General features: G+C 41.8%; 1 protein-coding gene across 5 annotated transcripts in view; it reads right to left on the bottom strand.

Moving 5' to 3' along the window:
- Positions 1–6,937, bottom strand: part of HECTD2 (HECT domain E3 ubiquitin protein ligase 2) — a 123,556-nt gene extending 116,619 nt beyond the window's left edge. For all 5 annotated transcript variants that reach the window (XR_009550093.1, XR_009550094.1, XM_060191905.1 and 2 more), the window contains exon 1: positions 6,647–6,937. Coding sequence is in view for 3 of the 5 variants with exons in the window: in XM_060191905.1 (XP_060047888.1) it covers positions 6,647–6,784 (138 nt within the window). In the remaining 2 variants the exon portion in view is untranslated. The remainder of the gene's footprint in view (positions 1–6,646) is intronic.
- Positions 6,938–17,836: the final 10,899 nt, after the last annotated feature.

The raw sequence follows: 17,836 nt of genomic DNA, 5'->3' as shown, positions 1-17,836 counted from the left end.
ACTGGTCACTTTTATCAGGAACGTCTTCACAAGCCCTCTTGTGGGCCTTCTCAGGACCTTGCCCTCACCACAGAGCAGCTATGGTAGGCACTGCCCCAGTCTCCAAAGGGAGGCTGAAGGTATCTCACCCTGCCAGTTGAGGAAGATTGGTCCTGAAATGAGTGCAGCCTGCAATAATCCCAGTTGTGAATATGAGCTGCAAGATGGTGCTAAATATATATATATATATGAATGAATGGTGCTAAATATATATACATATATATATATATATATATATATATATATATATGCCCTAGATCAGGTGGGTGAAGGTAAATAGTTCAGTCTATCCACAGAATTCTTTCAAGAATGGGGGTTACTCTTTGCCCTAATCCAACTCTCTAGTCCTTTTCTCTACTCTGACACCATTTTCTCAGACAATGGTTTAATCCAACTTCATGCTAGCTATCAAACTCAAGCAAAAACTACCATAGTTGTGGGCCCCTAGAAACATGCCTAAAATGCATTCCCCAGCTTTCTTCTACCCTAAGAGCCCAAATCTCATCTACCCTGTTCCTACATTTTGGTTCCTGTTGATTAGCCATTTTGTCTCATTTTATGTCCTGCCACCTTCCAGACACCAAGTTGCAGTTGCTACCATGATTCCACTCTGACTTCTCTGGGAGATGACCTCACCAATGTGTCCTGGCACCTCACCTCTCCAGAGCCGTTCCCTGCTAGGGAGAGACAGAAACAGGCTGGGGTATGGTCTAGCCTACCAATGCCCAAATCCAGCGGAGAAACAATTACAGAAGCCAGAACTCCCCAAAAGCAACTTTGACCATACTGCACCCCCAAAGCAACTTTGACCCATACTCCCAGTGGGGGAGAAGCGACAGGAGGAAGAGGATAAGAGGGCTCTGAACTCCATCTCCATCGGGACCTGGAGAGAGAGGACGCAAAGGGGAGAGGTATTTGGATGTAGTAATTGGAATATGTGTGGCATGGAGGGGAAGAGAGGAAAGGACCTGAAAGAAAAAGAAGGCAATTGTGTACAAATGTTAACCCATGGCGCAACCTTGGGAGGACTACAGTGATCTGCAATGGAGCGACTTGGGATTCAGAACTCCGGTGGTGGGAGTAGTGTGGAATTATACCTCTGTGGACATGTAATTTTATAAATCAATATTGAATCACTAATAAAAATTAAATTAAAAAGAGAAAACACCTAGTATAGATAATGCTTTCAACTTAGTGGCTACTGTATACTATTTATATGATCATGCACATAGTCTGGCATATTTTTTAATAGTTCCCCTATGTAAGATTGCTGCAAATACGTAGATGTGCCGGTCCCAGTTCAGGGCACCAGTTGTCGGGCTAGCTTCACGGGCGAGAGAGAGACAACCAGGGACTCATGACTGAGTGGGACACAGTTCAGTCTTTACTGATGAGGAGTGCAGTGTGATCTAGCTATTCTCTAATCACAAAGCTGTCCTATATATCTCCTGAAGCGGAAGTGTCAGGAAGAGGAAGTATGTAGGATGGGGGTGGGGAGAAGGGAAAAGCAGCAGGAACCAATGGGGATTAAACCAATGAAAACAATGATTATGTAAATAGACCATAGCATAAGTAATACAAGCGAACAGAATTTAGAAGCATACCAACATAGATGGGCATGGCTTATGTCCATTATTTAGCTACTTCTGGTTAGACTGATTTTTATGTAAGTATTTTTTCTCTGAGACAATTCTGATGGAAACTTTAGTCTTTTTTTCCCCAAAGGGTATGTCTGCCTATGTGTGAGAAAAGAGATCAGAGTACCATGCCACCACTTCATGTAGAGCTGGGGATAGAATACAGGGCCTTATGCTTTTGAACTACTTCTGAGCCAACTCCTTGGCCTCTAGAATTATTTTTCTTTATTAAGCTTCTGCTATTTCCTTGCTGTCATCTACTCAGGTTCCAGACAGTATAGATTCTGCCATCTCTTTAACATTATCCCATGGCCACCAACATCCTAGCGAATGTACCTGTCATCTCAAGTAAGAATCATAAATCTCCTTCCTCTAATTTAGCTGCTTCTATCTAAGAATTTCTAATGGTTTCTCACTAACCAAAGAGGGAAAAAAATTCAAGCATCTCTACCTAGTGATTTGGCTCCAGTCCCCATGCAATCTTACTTACCTCCCACAAGTTCTCAGCTAGCTTCCCCTGGGGCATGCTTTACAGGCTCTCTAATTCTTCCCTTCAAGCCTTCTTCCATGTTGTTTTCCCCATGGGATAACTTTCTTTTTCCCATCCAAATCCTTTATGTTTTCTATGGCCAGCCAGCTTAAATACTTCCATTTATGGCCAGCCAGCTTAAATACTTCCATTTATTTTAAGGACTTTCTTCATAATTCTGCATACAAGCATTTCCTTTGTCTTGATTTTTCTATAGTGTGAACCGTTTCTATGGCTCACTGTGGCTTTTACATATTGCATTAGTTTACATTAGGTGTTAGTTCCACCTATATTGAGGTAGAGGTCCTTTATTTTATTTAATTTTTAAATTTTTATTCTTGAGTTTTTGTTTTCTAGGCCAGAGCACCAGTTCCAAAGTTAAACACAGTGAATGGCCAATAATTGGTGGTACATTTAGACAGGAGCTCCATGAAGCCCACTTATACGCACATGACACAATCACAAAGCAAACAAACTTCATATTCGGTTACTGCCTTCCTCCCAAACCTTCTCCACACATCTTATCCTCTCAGTCAAGTTCTTCCCCTCAGCTTCCACCTACTTGGTAAATTCTTGACCTACAGCATGCACACTTCCTCAAAAACTGATTTCCTTCATTTCCCTTTGCCTAACTGAACTCGAGATCTTTTTCTGAACCCACTTCATCTTGCTACCCTAGTTTCTGGAGAATCCTCTTTTCCTTTTGAACTGACTTATTGAAGTAGACAGTCAAACTCATACTCACCTTTCTGCCTATTTCTGCCTCGCCTTTGACCATTTTCTCCTTCGCCATTCATTTTTGTCAAATTCTTTACCATATCAGCAGTTACTTTATAATCTCCTCCATACCCGTTTGTCAATCCCAATCAATCCAATATTCTCAGCAGCAGCCTTTCATACCCCTACCTGTACTACTTCAAAGTTATTTTCCCCTACTTTGGACACATGCATTACCTCTCCACAATAGCAAGGCCAAATTCAAAAGGCTGACAGTCCCCTGAAGGCTCGGTAGCTTGAGAATCTCTAGCCAGAACCACTTAAACTGCCACTTCTCTCTTCCCTCTATACCTGGTATTTGCTGTGCTTCCTTCCTTCATTTAAGTCATGCTTTTCTAGCTCATTTTAAATGCTACTTCACAAACTGGGCAGACTTGGAACAGTGTAGTTATACATATTCCCCGAGCTTCTACTTTATTACAAGGAGCATCAACTTAAGCTACACCCAGAAAATTAAAAAAAAAATTTTTTTGGACTTTGTGCCCCCATCCCCCCAAAATAACTTAACTTGCCTACAGTTAGGTCTGGACAATGATGGCTAAAAAATGCCCTACTGTACACTAAGGGTTGGAAATAGTGCTCTAAAGATTTGGAAACCGGGACTTTAATATGCTACCAGGGCACTTCTGTGGTTAGTCAGCATTAAGATCATGGCATTCTTCAGGTACTTCCTGACTAGAAAGATTTTCCTTCACACTTAGGTGATTTTAGGGTCAATCACTTTAGAGTTGCTTTTTTCCCAACACACTCAATCCCACTGCTACACCATTCTTTAAACTTCTGAAATATAATTCCAACTCTTCTAACCCAAGTAGGGTCTTCATAAACTGGCTATCTACTTAGTTTAGTGAGCTGTCACTTTAAATTATTTCCATAGTCTCATAAATATGTGATGCTATAGTTTTTTGAAAAAGCTAGCAATGTGGGGCTACGCCATTGAGTCACAAACTCCATTTATACAGGCGAGGTGTTAACCTGGGGTAAAAAGAATCCCTCAAATGACTCAAAGAAAAGTTCCTGATGACAATTAGATTCCTAAGCAAACTTCTAGCAGCTCTACGTAATCCATGAGAAGGCAGATTAATAAACAAACAGGCCACAAGCTGCCTTTCCCAGCCTCCTCCAGCCGCTCCACACCCACCCAATGCCTTCCCCACCTACTGGTGATCTAAGTCATGGTTCCAATGCTCCTGAATTTCCTCCTCTTTAAAAAGCCAAGCATACATTTCCTTGACGTAAGTTTTTCACCCACATTGTTCAGAATTTCAGCACTGAAAAATCTCTCTTGGACAATAAAGAGCCAGGGAGATGGCTGTGAGATAGAACTCCTTACATATGTGAAGCCTGATTCCAACCCAGATACCATATGAGAGTGCAATAAAGACAAATCCAACAGAATACCATAAATGGTGGAACATTGCTGTGTGTGTGTGTTCACTTTTCATTAAAAAAAAAATGGGTGTGTATGTCTCATTAAAAAAAATTTAATAGGGCCAAGGATGGCTCAGTGGTAAAATACACACTTTTTATGTGTGAGGCCCTGGGTATGACTTCAGTGGCACACTAAAAATTAAAAAGTATCATCAATAAGTTTCTCAATTTTCCTTTACTGTTCTAACATTTGCTGGAAAACCAGAGAAAAACTGCTTTCTTCTTTTGTGTGGGCTCAAAACCTATTGGTGGTAATGTCAAACCTCTGTTACTTCAAAGAAGTGCCACTGAGTGTTATTATAAAAGGGGGAAAAAGTTATAAAAAAAAAACAATGCTACTAACCCTGAAAGACCTTGGAATAGAAAAAATTATCTTCAGATCTCAAGTTTTCTACTCTTCCTATTCTAATTTAATCCATCTTTCAAGGTTGTATTCAGGATTTATAGAGATAAAAACTTCTTAAACTTTACTCTTCTGTTTGACTTGTACTGTAAGGCCACAATCCTATATTCACAACTCCAAAATACTATAAGCTCTTAAAGCCAAAGGTTTTTATAATTCATTTTGTCATCAAACTCGTACTAGGTCTGAACTCTTTTACCATTCAACCTGATCTGAACTGATATGAAGCAACTTATGACTTTATCAAATTTATTGTGAACATTCACATTTTTACCGCAATTACTAATAGGCTTGATTATGAAGAATTGGTCAGGATCCTTCCGTGGGTATTAGATATATATATCAAAATGTCTTCTTTTTTTCTGAAATGCTCAGAATTCAAAAGCCACAAGGAGTATAGATGAGAAAATAGACATGTGTCTACACTACTGATTGCTTCCGGCTTTTATTCCAAACCTTCAGTTTTCCAGTTATAATGAGATAAAGGCTTTGGAGAGAGTGCTCTCTTGAGGAATTACAGTCATTCATAATCCTGTTTATGTAAGCACAAGCATTTATGGTTTGAAATAAACCAATTAGAAACAAACTGTCAACACATCACACATTAGCCAGTTTGTATCTTCCTGGACAACCACTGAAAGCCCAGGTTACCAATAGCAGGAAATGGGCTGCAAGGATTTGACTGACAAATTCCTTCAAAGCAGTAACTCCTAACTCCAATTTGCCAATCAACTGTAGTTATTTTAAAATGTGTCATTTATTTCTCTAATCATATTTTTACTTACTACTTTTTATTCCACATTTCACTGCACTGGTTTGAGGTAGGGAACTTGTTCTATTAGTTGTCAGTTACCACAGTACTTAAACCTCCAGAATCAAACTTTATTCCTAATACTAATACTCTAAAGAAGAGTGGGCTATTTTGGGTAAGTTCTTAGTCATTTAAGAGGGAGGTTTTATGAAGTGAATTGCAAGTGGGAATGAAGAAAAATGTATCGTGTTCTCTAACCTTCTACTGTTTCATCACAGTAGGCAAGACAAATCACGTTCTTTAAATATACTTAAGCAAACTTTCCAAAAGTATTTCAATACGTTAAATAAAAATCTGAAAATCTGAGGTCTTTTTGTTTTCCTTCAAAGTAACTAGAGTCATCATCACCAGGAAATAAATGGGGGGGTGAAGGGTGGGAGCTGTCCCATTACATCATCTGGCAATATGTAGACTGAAGCCTGAGAGCGCTCTCCAAACAATCCTTAAGAGCATCCAATTGGGAAGTCATCCCTGCCAGGCTTAAATAACTTGTTGTAATAAAAGGTTAAAAAAAAAAAAAGCCTCCCCGCCTTACGTCACAAGCCTGGAGCATATGAAAAATAAAACCATCCCGGACGCATCTACCTCCCACCACCCTGACAGCCACAGAAAGGTCACAATTAAGTGCGGGGGTGGGGGGGGAGGCAGGAAAGCGAGGAAATGGGGGTGGGGTGGGAGGTGCAGCCAGGGAGCCCCCCCTTCCCGCCTAGCACCTCACCCCCAGGATGTCACTCTGAGATGCTGGCGGTCACCACCTCAGTCACTGTGTCCCCCCCCCTCTCCCCACCAATAACAGAAGCCGCTCACCGGCCACCCCAACCTTTGCGGAGGGTGGAAGGTGCAGCTACTGGAGCGCTCGCTGCAGCCCGCGAGGCACAACTCTTGACTGTCAGCCCGAAAAGCGGCGGCCGGTGGCCTGTGGCCCCGAAGCTTCTCCGCCCCCCCCCCGCCCGCAGCAGCCGCCCGCACAGCCGCCCGCCGACGGGGCGTCCCGCGCGGCCCCCCCACCTGGCACCTACCGCGGCGGCTCCAGCGTTCGCCGTCGCAATGGGCGGCAGCTTCTCTCGCTCCGGCTCTTTGCTTTTCTTCTCCTCCGACGCGGCCGCCGCCACCGCCGGAGACGCGGCACGCGAGGGCGCCCGACCCGCCTCACTCATGTCGGGTCGGGTGACTGGAGAGCGAGGCGGCGGCGGCGGCGGCCGGGCAGGCGCTGCGGCTGCGGCTGCGGCTGCGGCTGCAGATGAGGATGAGGCTGCGGCTGGCGCTGCTGCCGCCGCGGCCGCGAGAGGGCTCTGGGCCGCTGAGTGCGAGCTCCGCCGCCGCAGCCGCCGCCGCCGCGCCGCCCCCGCCCGCGCCGCCGCCTCGCGCTCCAGCCCGGATGCCCCGCCCTGCTGCCGCCACCCCCGCGCGCGCCGAGCCCAGCGGCCGCCGCTCGCTCCTCCCCAGCCCGCGCCCGCCGCGCCACGCCGCCTCCGCCCGCTCAGAGGCTCGCGGGCCGCGGGCTTGAGGCCCCGGCCGCTGCCCACGCCGGGCCTCTATGTTGGCGGCGACGCGCTGGGCCGGGCCGGAGGGTCTGGTCGCGGGGGCGGCTAAGCCAGGCCTGCGGAGGGCGGGGAGGGGAAACACTGTCCCGACGGCGCCTGCAGGGATGGGAGGCTCTGGGTCGCCCGCTTTCGGGGCTTCTGGGCCGGTTGCCGGCTTTTTCCTCTCGGCGCCCTGGAAGCCGCTTCGGGGGTCCCTGCCTGATCCCCTGCGCCCGCGCCCGCGCCCGCGCCCGCCCCGGGGCCCGGGCTGCGCGCGCAGGGGAAGGAAGGAACATTCCCTTTCCTGGACCACTAGCCTCTGCAGGTTGACCCCCCAGCTAAGAAAAGAAAAGCAAAAAAGCCTGGGCGGGTGGGAGGTGGGGGCCACCAGGCTGGATGGGGACGGACCACAGACCACACAATTTCCATTCCTGTTCCTGTTGTCCCCCTCTTTGGATTGCCAAATCCGCCTCGCTCTTCCCGTCCCCACGCGCCCACTTTTCGCTCGCTCTCCCTCCATCCATCCCTTTGCAGCCTCCTATCCTTTCTTTGTTCCTTTCCTTTTATATATTACAGATGGACAGACCCAAACTCTGCTGCATAATCCTTAATGTCAGATTCTTATAAAAATCCAGGTAAGAATTTGAAGACTGAAGAGAAAATGCTCTTAATCGTGATATTAAAAACACCACCCCCACCACCAAGTCACTTAGACAATTTCCTTTCCTTTCTTGTCGCCCACGCTATTTTTTTTTTTCCTTTTCTCAGTCTAATGGAGCGGAGGAGACACCTGCTAATCTAAGAGAAGGGAGTAAGAATGCACGCTGTTGCCCATTAAAAATAGAGACTTTCTCATTCAGGTCTTCAGATTCTTAAATTATAGCTTTGTTGTTTGAAACGCGAGGTTGAGTGAATTTTCAGATCCTAATATAAGAACCCAAACTCTCGATACCAATTTAAAGGTTGATTTTTGGGTTATCTATTGTTTTACTTAATTCAGAGTTGTTAACATAATATTAATAGTACTAGTTACAGCACATCATAAGATGAGGATACTTTTTTTTTTTGCAAATTTAGGATTTGTTAACAGCAGATCTGAAAAATAAAGTGATGGATATAATAATTAGTATTCCAGATTACCTTCTAAATATAAATGCTGACTTTCATTTATAGAGGACTCTAGTTCTAATATAGTTGCTGTAGTCATCTATTTAAATGTTAACTAAGCAAAAGGTATGGAGTAAGTTCTATACAGTCAGCGAGAAGTATTGAATATTTCAGTCTTAATTAGCCTTGGAGAGAGGTGATGTACGCAAGCATTAGATTTAAGCACTCTTCTTTCCTTTCTTTTTTTTTTTCCTGAATTCTTTTTCAGGATTTTCTTTCCTTTAACCTCTGAAATACTCATCCCATAGACAGGAACATATAATTGTTTCCTGCTTTAACAGATAAACGTACTGGCCTTTGGGATACAGCAACAACTTAAGTGTCATTTTATAAACTGAAGATTTTTAACTTCAGTTTTTTTTTTTTCTGTGCTGGTAAACTAGATTGAAAACAAACTAGGAGGTTTAATGTCCTCTTTCCTGTTGTTTTCAGCTTGATTTAGTAATTTGCTATAAAAATGCTTGGATGAGAATCCACTCGGATTGAATGCCTTATGCTTTCTCTTTTCATGTGTGAGACTAAATAAAAGTGTGTCTGTACGTGTAGTCACATTCAGTAGAACAAAATGCTTAAATATTGGCAAAACAAGGCAAGTCAGAAATTTGAATTTCTGCTACTGCACTGGAATAGATAAGTCTGCTGAATAATTCACCTGTGAGTAACATAGCAATAATAAGCAATTCATGAGTTTTCCATTTTCCCATTAGATATATTTTTTCTCAATACACTGTCCCATTTGTCCTTCATGTACATGTACTCTAGGATGGGGGTCACAAGTTGGGATAGGGTTGCATAAAAGCTACACAGTGATGGCACTGGGGAACTCATGGCTTGAGAAATACGTTCCCAATGGCTGCCAACATGTTTCTGGTAGCCTGGCTGGGAAAGAGAAAGTTATAGAACAGAACAGACAAAGTTTTGCTATTCTAGCAAAGATGTGAATAAAACACTTTTCAGGTGTCACAAAAAAAGCAAGTGGCAGCATTCAAAATAAAAATTCATTTTTCCTTGAAGAAATTATATGAGGCAGATTAAACATTTCACCCTCCTGTATTCAGATAAAAATACAATCCAAGTTTATTAATTGTACATGTGGGGAGGTTATGGAACTGCCTGTTTCCAGGTCTCTGGGGTCAAATGATGCCAGAGCTGAGCAGTATTCTAGTTTTTCTGTCATGGAGATTATGTTCACACACACAAAAAAAAAAAAACACAAAAAAACGTAGAGAGGGCCAGGCAGTAGCGCTGTGGGTCAAGAGCAGATGGTGCAAAGCACAAGGATCTGGGTTGGAGCCCCGGTTCCCCACCTGCAGGTGTCGGGGGGGGGGTCACTTCACAAGCAGCAAAGCAGATCTGCAGATGTCTATCTTTTCCACCTCCTATCTTCCCCTCCTCTCGATTTCTGTCTGTCCTATCCAACAACAATAACAAGGGCAACAAAATGGAGAAATGGCAAAATGGCCTCCAGGAGCAGTGGGCAGCTGCATGTACCCAGCTCCAGCAATAACCTTGCAGGCAGAAAAAAGAGAGGGGAAAAACAAAGCAAAACAGTAGAGCCTGTTACAGTGTACAAGAACCCGAGTTCAAGAACTCAGTCCCCACCTGTAGTAGGGGAAGCTTCACAATAGGTGAAGCAGTGCTGCAGGTGTCTTGTCGCCCTCCCTTTCCTCTCAATTATCCTCTCTACCAAATAAATAAATAAAATATATTTTTTAAACAAGGGAGAAAAGGGAGCCAAGCTGTGGCTCACCTACTTGAGTAGTGCACACAGTACCATGCACAAAGACTCAGCTTCAAGCCTTCAGTCCCTACCTGCAAGGGGAGGGGGTGGGGTATTGAAGCAGGTCTGCAAGTGTCTCCCTTTCTCCCTCACTATCTCCCACTCCCCTCTCAATTCCTTTTTGCCATATCAAAAAAGGAAGGAAGGAAGGAAGGAAAAATATGTCTACCAGGAGTGATGGGTTTATCATGCAGGCACCAAGCCCCAATGATAACTCTGTTGGAAAAGAAAGAACGAAAGAAAGAAGAAAGAAAGAAAGAAAGAAAGAAGGAAAGAAAGAAAGAAAGAAAAAAAAAAGAGAAGAGAGAGAGAAAGAAAGAAAGAAAGAAAACCAATTAAGTCAACTCTGGGACAAATAAATTCTCCTGTTTAAATTGACATCGGTTGGTTTTCCTGTTACTTGCCGATAACTATTCCCTGTTACGTAGTACACACATACCTGTGCATATATACATACTTTTTTTTGTCTTAGTTGATCCAAAAATCAACAAACTCATTGAATTTCTGTTACTCTAACTTGTTCCGTTTTATAAAGATACAATCATAAGCAAGTTAAGTATCTCATCTTAGTTATAATATTAATAGTTCAGAAAGTGTGATAACCTTTATAAAGACAAGAGCTTCAATCTTCATAGAGATGTTTCCCTATTTCATCTCAGGGTACTGGAAAGAATAAAACTAGAAGTTGTGAAAATTAACTTTTATTTTTCTTCACTTATTTAAATAATTACATGTATTGGCGAAATCATTCTGTCATTGAGTTGATTTTCTTACCCTTATATGAGTATTATGAAGTAAAATGAGACACCCACAAAAGGGTTTTGTGAACTAAGAGGAATTTTAATAAATATAGCTCAATGTTAACTTAGTGGGTATCAGAGATTATAGTAAGCATTTTCCACGGATTGGTCCATGTATTACTCTCAAGAAATTACTTTTACTTTTTTTTTTATTTGTTTAACCAGAGTACTACTCAGCTTTGGTTTATGGTGGTAAGAGATATTGAACATGAGACCTCAAAACCTTAGGTGTAAACATCTTCTGCATATCCACTGTGTTACCTACCCAGGATGAAACTATTAATATTACTGTAGAGTAGGGAATAATTCCCATTTTATAAACAGTAAAATGAACAAACCATATCTACTATGTCTACTATGTTGTGAAGATTCATCTCTACTCTTCACAAACTAAGGGATAGTTGCTCAAAAATGTTTATGATAGTAATTAAGATGTATTTTATTTCTTTTGAGGTCCTGTGTCTGTATACCAGCTAGGGTGTCTAAACTCATGTACTCATGTAAATATCTGCTAATGATAGCTACTCAGTGCTATCCTGTTGTCTAACTTCCTAATGGAATATTTTCTCCCTAGAGAGTCTAAAATAATAAGGTGTCATTTCAAGTTAAGCATCATTAGCTAATAAGATTTGTTGCCTCTAGAGATTTTTAAGGGTAGATACAGAAAATGCCCAGACTTTTGAAATCTACTGAGCCATAAACTCAACAAATATTGAATGCATGATATTAAATGCTTCAAAGAGACATTGTGCAAGTATTATAGTCATGTTTTGATCAGGAGAGCAAAACAGGATATTCTGGAAAGATCTTGGGGGCCATGCGGTTAAGCACACATAGTATGAAACTCAAGGATACTGGTTCCAGCCCCCGCCCCCACCTCTGGTGGGGGGGGGTTCATTTCAAAAGAGGTGATCAGGTCTGCAGGTGTCTATCTTTCTCTCTCCCTCTCTATCTTCCCCTCCCCTCTCAATTTCTCTCTGTCCTATCAAAAAAAAAATCAAAAAATAGTTACAGGAGCAGTGGATTCATAGTGCATGTACTGAGGCCCAGAAATAACCGATCTTTAAGAAATTTGATGTTATTCTGAAAAGATATTTTAGGAAATTCAGTGTGACTTAAATATGCCTGGTATCAGAGTATATTTTAAAAGAGTACACAAATGTAAGGTTGAGATGTCCAACACCACTGTTTGGCCAGAGCAATAAACATTACTTAGAAGCTCTCATATAATAAATCTCCTCAAAAAAATAAAAGAGGTACATGAAGCCTTCCTTGAGTGACTCTATCTCTTTCATATTTGTCTTCATAGGAGGCTGAAGTGCTGATCCACTTCATCAGTATCCTGTGACATGGGAATTGCCAAGATGAGGACACCTTCCAGAATGTCAAGTAGTTCCTGGCTTCAGGCTTCTGTACTAATACAATCTGATGGTCATAGACCATTTTCCCCCTACTCTGATCCTCCTTTCCATCATGAAGGGACTCTTACTGGTGACAGAATAACCAACTGACACTTAAAAACAATCTACAGAAATGCTATCAATATAGAATAATGCTTAGGTCAAGGCATTCCTGCCAAAAGTTTGGTACACATGTGTTTTCTAATGGTACTAATTGCTGACGTCTTTCAAAAACACAATTCTAAAGACAAATATGAAATTCTAGTAATGAATCTCTTTTATTGTTGGATTCTTTTGACTGTTACTGCTGGTAAGATACAATTCTCTGAGACTAGAAAAACTAGACTAAATGTTAATGCCCTTACTAAAAATATTGTGCTACTGAGAGTTTTAATTTTACAGTCATTATTCAATCATCAGTTGGTAACTCACTTATTTGGAAGGTAACATAACAGATTGAGTACTTAGAACACAAGAGTTATAAAACTATGCCCAAGACATTTGCAATGAGTGCAATGGTCCTTAAATAATTCTTGTGTATCAGATTGTCTTGGTAGGTTATTAAAAAGCAGAATCCAATATTTTACCCAGTGATTAAAGCTATCAAACTTCAAAAACATCAGGTATGGATGAATGGGATTTTATGTATTAAATGAGAATGGTGCTTTCCAAAGTGTGGGTACACCACCTGTGTGACTGTAGCATCTGGGAAGTACAAAGGAAAGTGTACTATCTTCCCAACATCTTTATTTTCTTTTGTTAAATACAAGATGATGTCTTCAGGTCTAGTTGGTTTGGGTATGGGGTAGTACAAGGCTGAAAGATACTCAGCAATTACATCTCTGAATCACATTGGTTCAGAAAAGGGCACTTACTTGTCTGACCCAATTCAGAACGAGAATAAGTGTTTTAGGGTGAACTTTTAGGAGAGAATGCTTCCTCTCACAATAACATGCAGTGATAATCTCCATTTTCTTCAAAGAGGAAGCAGAAGTAAGCTCTCAGGGAGAGAGGTCTTTCTTCAGAGGAAAGTTGATCCCATGGAGGGTAGGTAACAGCATCCTGAATCCCTGTGATGCATGATTTTTTTTCTTTTGAGAAAAAGTTTGTGGGTATATGTGTGTGTGTGTGTGTGTGTGTGTGTGTGTGTGTGTGTGTGTGTGTGTGTGTGACTTGCAATGAAATGAGTCCTACCTATTGTGGTAACTCTGAAGTGGAATTCTGATACTGAACAGGCAGTTCTGATGTAGGTGACCATGAACTGAGTCTCATGTTTGGATCAACATTGTTTTCAGAGTAGAGGTGTTTGTTTCTTAAACTTAGCTTAAAAAAAAAAAAAGGAGTTGGGTGGTAGCTCAGTGGGTTAAGCGCACATGGCCCAAAGCACAAGGACCAGCACAAAGATCCCCTTTTGAGCCCCTGGCTACCCACAGGGGAGTCGCTTCACAAGCAGTGAAGCTGGTCTGAAGGCCTCTGTCTTCCCCTCCTCTCTCTATTTCTCTCTGTCCTATCTAACAATGACGACATCAATAACAATAACAATCATAACTACAACAACAATGAAAAACAACAAGGGCAACAAAAGGGAAAATGAACAAATAAATAAGTAAGTAAATAAATAAATAAATAAATAAATAAATAACAAAAAACAGGGAAGGGACCAGGAGTCAGCGTACCCAGTTAAGCAAACATGATGAAAAGAGCAAGGACCAGCGCAAGGATTCCAGTTCCAGCCCCATTCTCCCCACCTGAAGTGGGGGGGGGGCGGTCACTTCACAGGCAGTGAGGCAGGTCTACAGGTGTCTTTCTCTCCCCCTCCCCATCTTCTCCTCCTTTCTCGATTTCTCTCTGTCCTACCCAACAACAGCTATAATAGCAATAACAGTAACGACAACAAGGGCAACAAAAATGAGAAAAAATGGCCTCCAGGATCAGTGGATTCTCAGTGTAGGCACCGAACCCCAGGAATAACCCTGGAGGAAAAATAAATGGATAATAAGGAAATTAACAAAATCATATTAAATGAATTATTTTTGAAGGTATAAGTTCTTTGTCCATGATACATCTGCCAAAGATAAGTGTTCCTGAAACAAAGTCATTCTCTGTTTTTTACTATCATAAGAAATGATCTCATTGAAGCCACAATGACGAGTTTATGCCTCTTACGTGGTAAAGTGGAGAAAATGGGCTTTAAGTAACCATTACTTGGTGTAAGTTGAACTGTCACCTCAAATAGTCACAATTCAGATCAGAGAATTTAAACAAAAGTAGCACTTCCTTTACTTTTTTTATCATTGTTTGTTTGTTTTACCAGAATACTGCTCAGCTCTGGCTATGGTGGTCAGGATTGAGCCTGTGACCTCAGAGCATTCAGTATGAGACTACTTTTCCATAACCACTAGGCTGTGTTCACCACCCCCTATTTCCTATACTTTCCAACTCCACAAAAAGCTCTTTTTTTAATGTTGGATTAAACTGATATGAATCTTACATTCTAAAAATATTTTCTGTGGAATGGGTCTGAAATTGTCTTGGCCACCAAAGGTCTTTAAATGATTAACTACCCGTGACAGAAATTCCATTGATCAGTATGGTTGGCAGAATATCTACTACTGTTTCCAGAGAAGTGCCCACCCCCACCCCCACCCCTACCTCCACCCCCTAGCCCTAATGTCCATACACTGGAAAAGTGATAAAAATCTCACTCCCACAATTGCATTATATGGAATAATTGCCCTTAAGCTAAAGAGATCATAGGGGGATATTTTATCTTATAGATCCTGAGAAGGATGCTATCTCTGGTTGGTAGCAGAAGTCAGGGAAATTGGAAATTGGCTTTGATGATAGAGGAAGTATATTAGACAAAATATGGAAGTAGTCTTAAAGAGTTGAGAGAGAGGTAGTAGTGACTGGTTCCAGAAAATGAAAACTTCAGGTCTACAGCTGTGAGGATCTGGATTTTGCCAATAATAAAATCAATGAGTTTTTAAGTGAGTTTTTTTTTTTGCCTCCAGGGTTATTGCTGGGGCTCAGTGCCTGCACTGTGAATCAACTGCTCCTTGGAGGCCATTTTTCCTTTTTCTTTTTTTTTTTTTATTGGATAGGACAGAGAGAAATTGAGAGGGGGAGGAGGAGAAAGAAGGAGAAAGAAAGACACCTATAGACCTGCTTCACCACTTGTGAATCGACCCCCTTGCAAGTGGGGAGCTGGGGGCTAGAACCAGGATCCTTGCACGGGTCCTTGCACTTTGTACTATGTGTCTTAACCCAATGTGCCACCTTTTGACCTCCTAAAGTGGATTTTTTTTAAAGCCTGCAACAAAAACCTATGGGATAACACCTTGACCTCAGTCTTCTGAAATCTGAAACACAGAACCTGGACCAAACTGCCAGGACTTCTAACCTAGATCTGTGAGTTCATAAATAGCAATTGTCTTAGGCAGATACGTTTGTGATTTATTTATTTATTTATTTATTTATTTTTCCCTTTTGTTACCCTTGTTGGTTTTCATTGTTGTTGTAGTTATTATTGTTGTTGTTATTGGTGTCGTCATTGTTGGATAGGACAGACAGAAATGGAGAGAGGAGTGGAAGACAGAGACAGGGAGAGAAAGACAGACACCTGCAGACCTGCTTCACTGCCTGTGAAGTGAATCCCCTGCAGGTGAGGAGCCGGGGCTTGAACCGGGATCCTTATGCTGGTCCTTGTCCTTTGTGCCACGTGTGCTTAGCCCGCTGCGCTACCACCCGACTTCCGTGTCTTTTTTTTTTTATACAGCAGTAGGAGTGTAATATAGTCAGAAAAAGCATAATGAGAATATCCAAGATAGAGGGACCTTCAAATACTGCTAGTACAGAGGATGAATATGGGGTGATCTCATTCATAGACAGAACATGAAAAACAGGATCAGAAGGGAAAACACTAAGGGGAAGACACTTGGACTGGAGTTGGTGTATCACAACAAAGTAAACTAATATAGCCACAGGACCTTTGGAATATAACTAAAATATGCCTACTCGCTATCTACAAAACAGAGAGCCCCCCAACTCTTCATCTGCACTACTCCAGCCTTTAGGTTCATGACTAGCCAAAGACTTGTTTGGCTTTATATGTTAACTCTCTTTTCAGCCACCAGGTTCCAGATGCTAGCTTGATGCCAACCAGACTTCCCTGGACAGACGAACCCACCAATGTGTCATGGAGCTCCAATTCCCCAGAATCTTGTCCCACTAGGGAAAAAGAGAGGCAGGCTGGGAGTATGGATCAACCTGTCAATGCCCATGTTCAGTGGAGAAGCAATTACAGAAGCCAGACCTTTCACCTTCTGCACCCCACATGACCTTGGGTCCATACTCCCAGAGGGTTAAAGAATAGGAAAGCTATCAGGGAAGGGGATGGGATACAGAGTTCTGGTGAATTGTGTGGTGTTGTACCTCTCTTATCCAATGGTTTTGTCAGTGTTTTCTTTATATATATAATAATAATAATAAAAGACTTTCATGCATTTATGCCTCATGCTCCAAGGTCCTGGGTTCAGTCTTTGGCACCACCATAAGCCAAAGCTGAGCAATGCTCTGGTTAAAAACATGAAAAGGAGGAAGGTAAGAAGGAGGAAGAAGAGGACAAGGAGAAGGGGAAAAAACTGGGCTGGTAAAATAGCTCGTTTGGATAGTGTGTTACTTTGCCATGTGTGCAACCCAGGCTAGAATCCAGCCACCACTGCACTGAAGGAAGCTTTATTGCTGTGATCTCTTTTATTCTCTCTCTGTCTCTACGCAACAAAAAACGAAGTGTGGGGGCTGGGTGGTAGCGCACTTGGTTAAGTGCACGTGTTATAGTGCACAAGGACCAGGGTTCAAGCCCCCAGTCCCCACCTGCAGGGGAGAAGTTTCACGAGTGGTGAAGCAGTGTTGCAAGTGTCTCTCTCCCTCTCTATCACCCCTTCCCTCTCAATTTCTGGCTGTCTCTATCTAATAAATAAATAAAGATAATAAAAAATTTTAAATGAAGTATGAAAATATATTACACTAATATTCAGATAGATGCTTCATATATGAGAGGACTAAAAAGCATTTCTACCTTCATTTGTTACTTCAGACCAGAATTAAGCCCTAGACTCCTTGGAACTCTGTCATTCTGCTATTATTTCAAGTGTAAAATGTTTCTTCAAGCTTAAATGCAGAACTGATGAAAAGGAAGGGAAGCAAAAAAAAAAAATACAAAGAACTTCTGAGAACTAAGATAATTTTCATAAGCTACTTGTCATTTATCTGGGCCTGCCTTAGTGGTGTATAGTAATTTTGATTATATTGCCCTCTAGTGGTGTTATGAGACTATAAAGTTCAATAAGCATTTCCTTTCAAGTAGGCTTAGTCTATATGGTACCTCTGTTGTCTGTATTGTATTCAGTACTTACTATAGACTAGTATAATAGACTCAGAAAATATTGAGGTTATTAATAAATAGTTCCTATTCTTGTTCATTTCTTATTGTAGCAGAAAGGCATTAAGCTATAAAACAGTGTGAAAAAGAACTATA

Source organism: Erinaceus europaeus, chromosome 1, assembly GCF_950295315.1.
Source record: "Erinaceus europaeus chromosome 1, mEriEur2.1, whole genome shotgun sequence".
Lineage (NCBI taxonomy): Eukaryota > Metazoa > Chordata > Mammalia > Eulipotyphla > Erinaceidae > Erinaceus > Erinaceus europaeus.
Note: the sequence above shows the minus strand (reverse complement) of the source record. Positions and strands in the feature narration are given on the sequence as shown.